This window comes from Zea mays, chromosome 1 (genome assembly GCF_902167145.1).
Source record: "Zea mays cultivar B73 chromosome 1, Zm-B73-REFERENCE-NAM-5.0, whole genome shotgun sequence".
Taxonomy (NCBI): domain Eukaryota; kingdom Viridiplantae; phylum Streptophyta; class Magnoliopsida; order Poales; family Poaceae; genus Zea; species Zea mays.
This window is the reverse complement of record NC_050096.1, coordinates 249104311-249108612: the sequence shown is the minus strand read 5'-3', so window position 1 is coordinate 249108612 and position 4302 is coordinate 249104311. Positions and strand designations below refer to the sequence as shown.

Sequence of the window (4302 nt, the reverse complement as noted above, 5' to 3'; positions counted from 1 at the left end):
ATTCCAGATTATGTCACTGTCGAAGCTCGAGATCTTAGTGTCATGTCTGGTATGTTTTTTGTGAACACGCTGGTACGATTTGTGACATTTCGACGAATTGCGCTGAGCCTGCAGTTCTCGTACCTCTCAGCGATTGCTGCGCTAGACGCTTGACAGCCTTTAGTGTTCGAGTATGATGCATTTTCTCTCTTATACTGCAGGGTTCCAAGTCTGCCACTGGCTGGGAGGAGGTACAGGTTCAGCAGGACGCCCAGCCCGCAGGTACTCACCCCCGAACACTCTGCCTCCCGTTGCCGTGTAGGGTTTAGGCTTCCAGGGGAATGGCATCGTTTGGGGTGCCCACCTGCGATTGCTCCGTGCGGAGTTACGGTTCCAGCGCGTGCCCTGCTACTCACTCTTTCTCAATTAACGTGTAGGATCACGCCGAGAAGGTTGCTGCCCTGAAGGTATGTTGACCTGCTAGCTCATTATCAGGTAAATATGCTTATGAATAAGGAAAAGTTTTATAGCATATGGGAAAAATAAGAATTTGTGCATTTTATTTTGATGTTGCTAGCTTTCTGATAGTGTCATCAAATTCATTATTTAATCTATGTACCTTTGATCCAAAGAGTATATCAACAATTGACTTAATTTCAAATATTATGGGAACTAATTGTAGGTTAAAGCTTTTCTTAGAGGTGACTCTCCACCATATTCAGCTGGCGATCTAGAAGGAATGACATTTATTGCGAACATGCATGTTAAAGTAGCTAGGAGGCTTCATAGCAATAGCTTGCGGTACTGGCTGTTGGAATACTTGAGGCGACAACCAAAGGGGAGAAAGTACAGAGCACTGATTCTGAAGTTTGTCAAGGATCGTATGGGAGCTCTGCTTTTGGTGGAGGTGAACTGACTTTCTCCTTATGATAAGTTTTTACTTATTTTAGATTATCATATCACACTATTTTTGTTTCACCAATATAGTATTTAGAGCAGTATAGCTCCAAGTAACAGTTGCCCAAAATTGCTCTGGATTTACCTGTTTGGCTGATCCCAGATGATGTATGTCACTTCTGGTCGATTTGTGGTCTATCCTTTAATTGCAAGAACTGTGTTACTGACTGGTTTCTAGCAAAATTTGTAGTGCGAGCAAACCAAATTGATTCCTCCCCCTTTTACATAAGAAAGTTTTGGTTCTACCTTTTGAATGCAGCGACCAAAAACACATGCTGTAGAATAGAGGAAAACAGACATGCTATACCCTTAGTGGTAGTCAGTTAGTTTACTGAGCTTATTGTACATAATTGAACCACTACTGCCACTGTTTATTTTAGTTCTGCTGGCTGTATCATGAATCAGATTATCAGAATGAATACTATAGCCTGTACCCGTTTGATTTTCATTTTCCTCTCATGAGTATTAATCTTCCAATGTCGCTTCCAGGTTGGGATGCAAGTTACAACAACAATTTCACGTGGGAAAGTGGGAGATCAAGTCAGTGTTACTGTGGAAATAGCTCATCCACGTGATGATATATTATCAGTCGGAGAGGTTGTAGAGGACACCGAGGATTCAGAGTAAATGCATGTGACGATAGCTTATCAGATAGAGAGGTTATAGAGGACACCGAGGATTCTGAGCAAATGCTTGCAAAGCTCACTCGCACTTTGCAGTCTTGTGTTCCTCTGCCGTTTACCGCTGTTCATTTTTGTGGCAGTGGTATAGGCGATTTATTACCTTGGAAAATGTCTGCTGATTCGTTCTGTTTTGATGAAATCGTGTCTTAATAATTAAACACAGTAGCAGACCACTGAATCTCCTTTTTTTTCTTGCTTGTTAGTTTGACTTGAGATTAGAAAAGGGCCTAATGTTTCCAGCACCAAACAAAATTAGCAATGAACATACAACATTTTGGTGGATAAGTTCTTAGGTAAGGATAAAGCAGATGCTGAAGGTCGAGAGATGCTAAACTGCATGAACTAAATTCTAGAATGCTAAGTGTAAGTTTTGAATAATTTTGTTTCCTTGTCATCTAGAACCACAATGCATTGAACTTAAAGCACAATATAGAAAGGAAGGCACAATATGCCTTTGCATTTTCTTCATTCCAATTGACAGCAAAGAGTAGAAAGGATGGAACCCTATGATACACAGCTGGGGCTCATGGCCTCTGGGGCCTTCTCTGGGGTGTGTACATGCCTTATGGTTGTCTCCTTTATCTTTGTATCCAATGTTCTAGATGGTAGACTGCCTGAAATAAGGCATACTACGTTAAACCGTATGAAACCTGATTTTTTTTGTCTAATGAACAGTCATGTACCTGGTGTTAGAACTTCGCCATACAAATAAAAGAGGAGGGCTCTTCAGTCAGGTCAACAGCTGGCAACCATATGTACACTGACATCGCACAAGCTCTCGAAGCCAACGGGATTGAAGCAAACCCCAAGGACTATCTCACTTTCTTCTGCTTAGGTAACCGCGAGGTGAAGCAGGAGGGAGAATATGAACCAGAGGAGCACCCAGAACCTGACATTGATTACATCCGGGCTCAAGAGGCTAGGAGGTTTATGATCTAATGTTCATACCAAAATGATGATACTTAATCTTTGCCCCTCGTATTGTGCTATATTTCATATTTACGCTTACTAATTCTTTAAATGCAGTTAAATTTACTGATACGGAATATATTTTATGTTATATGTTCACATCTGAAGATAATTCATGCACTTTCCGGATTTTGCTTATGTTGGTTTAACAGTAATGCTTCTATTTTATTGTCTTGAAGTTAAATGGTAATGTACATTCTCCTATTGTGTGGGCAATGCAGATGCGCCAACAGAGAGACCCTAGGAAAACATGCCATGCACTTTCTTGCTGGTTATATTTCCATGTTTTCTAGACAGGGTCCTTTTTCAGACAGGTATAACACGGTATGTTGTCTTTTATATTCAAGTCTAGGCTTTAGTTTTAGTTATTTCAATGGGTGCATTCTTTTATATTCGTGTGGAGCAGGCCGTCTTGTCTATGGCATTCAACAAGTGCACTTAGACCAAAATCTGACACCTTTAGGTTACTATTCTCATCGAACAAAAGATTTTCTGGCTTCAAATCTCGATGATAGACACCCCTGCTGTGATTTGCCTGTTCGGGATGGGAACTGACGTGCACTAGATCTCTGTCGCCAAACAGGGCTGGTGAAGAAGTTGTGTTTCCCTCCCGGATTGTCACTGCTTTTATATTTGTGCATTTATTTTGAGGGAAACATTTTGCCCAAAAAAGACCTGCAGTGCACGTTTTAAACATGTTTTTACTGTTTTTTGATGGGTGAGGACACATTATATCGTCTCCAAATGCTGAAGTGCTAAGATTATGCTACTTGAGAAGCATGCTGAATTTTGATGGGTGATGGGTGAGAAGCATGCTAAAATCTCTCAAAATAAACTGGACTGTTATACAGCAAGCAAATCACTCAAAAGAATTCAGTTTGGGCGTGCCTCTTCTGTTTATAATTCTGTTTATAATGACTGTTGAGTGAATTTAGGATAGCAATTTAGTATAGCAAGATTAGCCTTGGACTTAATCCGGATAAGATGGTTGAGATGGATAAGATAAATCTTATCAACTCAGTCTAGGTTGTTCTTCTAAATAAAAATCAGATTGTCTGTTTCGGCCTGGACTTAATCCGGGGCTGAGCAGCAAAACGATGGGTATGTGAGTCCCCGCTCCCCTTCGGTGCTCACTCGCTCGACTCCGTTTCGTCCCCATTGCTCTTGTATTAGATTGTATGTTCCCTAGGTGTGATGGTGGTATGGTCCTCTGATTTTCTCCGATTTTTCCTGGTACACAACGGTGAAAAAAGAGGGCAGTCCTAGAGTTCCCTATGGGTTAAATATCTTATGTAGTCATTTGTTCAGGTGAGGATATTGTTACTTCTCAGATAGTTGTAGTTTATGTTTTAGGTCACAATGCTTGCTGAAGAACTCTACATTATTAAAATTGACTAATATCTTGATTATGAGAACCTTGATAGGAAGCCAGAGGCCTTGCTGCTGGACCAATATTAGTCCAAAGGTTATCTGGTTTTGGGGACCATCGATCTGCAGACAATGTGGCAAGAGTGGCAGAGGAAGAGCTTGCACATGCCTCTGTAGGTTTGTATTGGTTTCTCAAAGAATGCCAAGTGATGGGTCGTGAACCCAGCAATACTTTCCAAGGTTTGCTCTCCTCCTAATTTTATAGTATGCGATATATGATTATACAAGATCATGCTAACTAATGGAATGTTCACTTAAACATTAGACTTGATAAAGGAGTACGACA

The 4302-nt window shown here is 40.8% G+C and overlaps 1 protein-coding gene across 1 annotated transcript; it reads left to right on the top strand.

Annotated features, from left to right (window-relative positions):
* Positions 1-447: 447 nt before the first annotated feature.
* LOC103643593 (ribonuclease II, chloroplastic/mitochondrial) lies at positions 448-1731 on the top strand. The gene is made up of 3 exons (XM_020547262.2): positions 448-474; positions 662-886; positions 1426-1731. The coding sequence occupies exons 2-3, from the start codon at positions 719-721 to the stop codon at positions 1561-1563; spliced, it is 306 nt and encodes a 101-aa protein (XP_020402851.1). The 5' UTR covers positions 448-474; positions 662-718; the 3' UTR covers positions 1564-1731.
* Positions 1732-4302: the final 2571 nt, after the last annotated feature.

Coding starts and splice junctions, on each gene's coding strand:
- LOC103643593 (XM_020547262.2), top strand. CDS start 719: ATGACATTTATTGCGAACATGCATGTTAAAGTAGCTAGGAGGCTTCAT. Junction 887..1,425: donor GAGCTCTGCTTTTGGTGGAG/GTGAACTGACTT, acceptor TGTCGCTTCCAG/GTTGGGATGCAAGTTACAAC.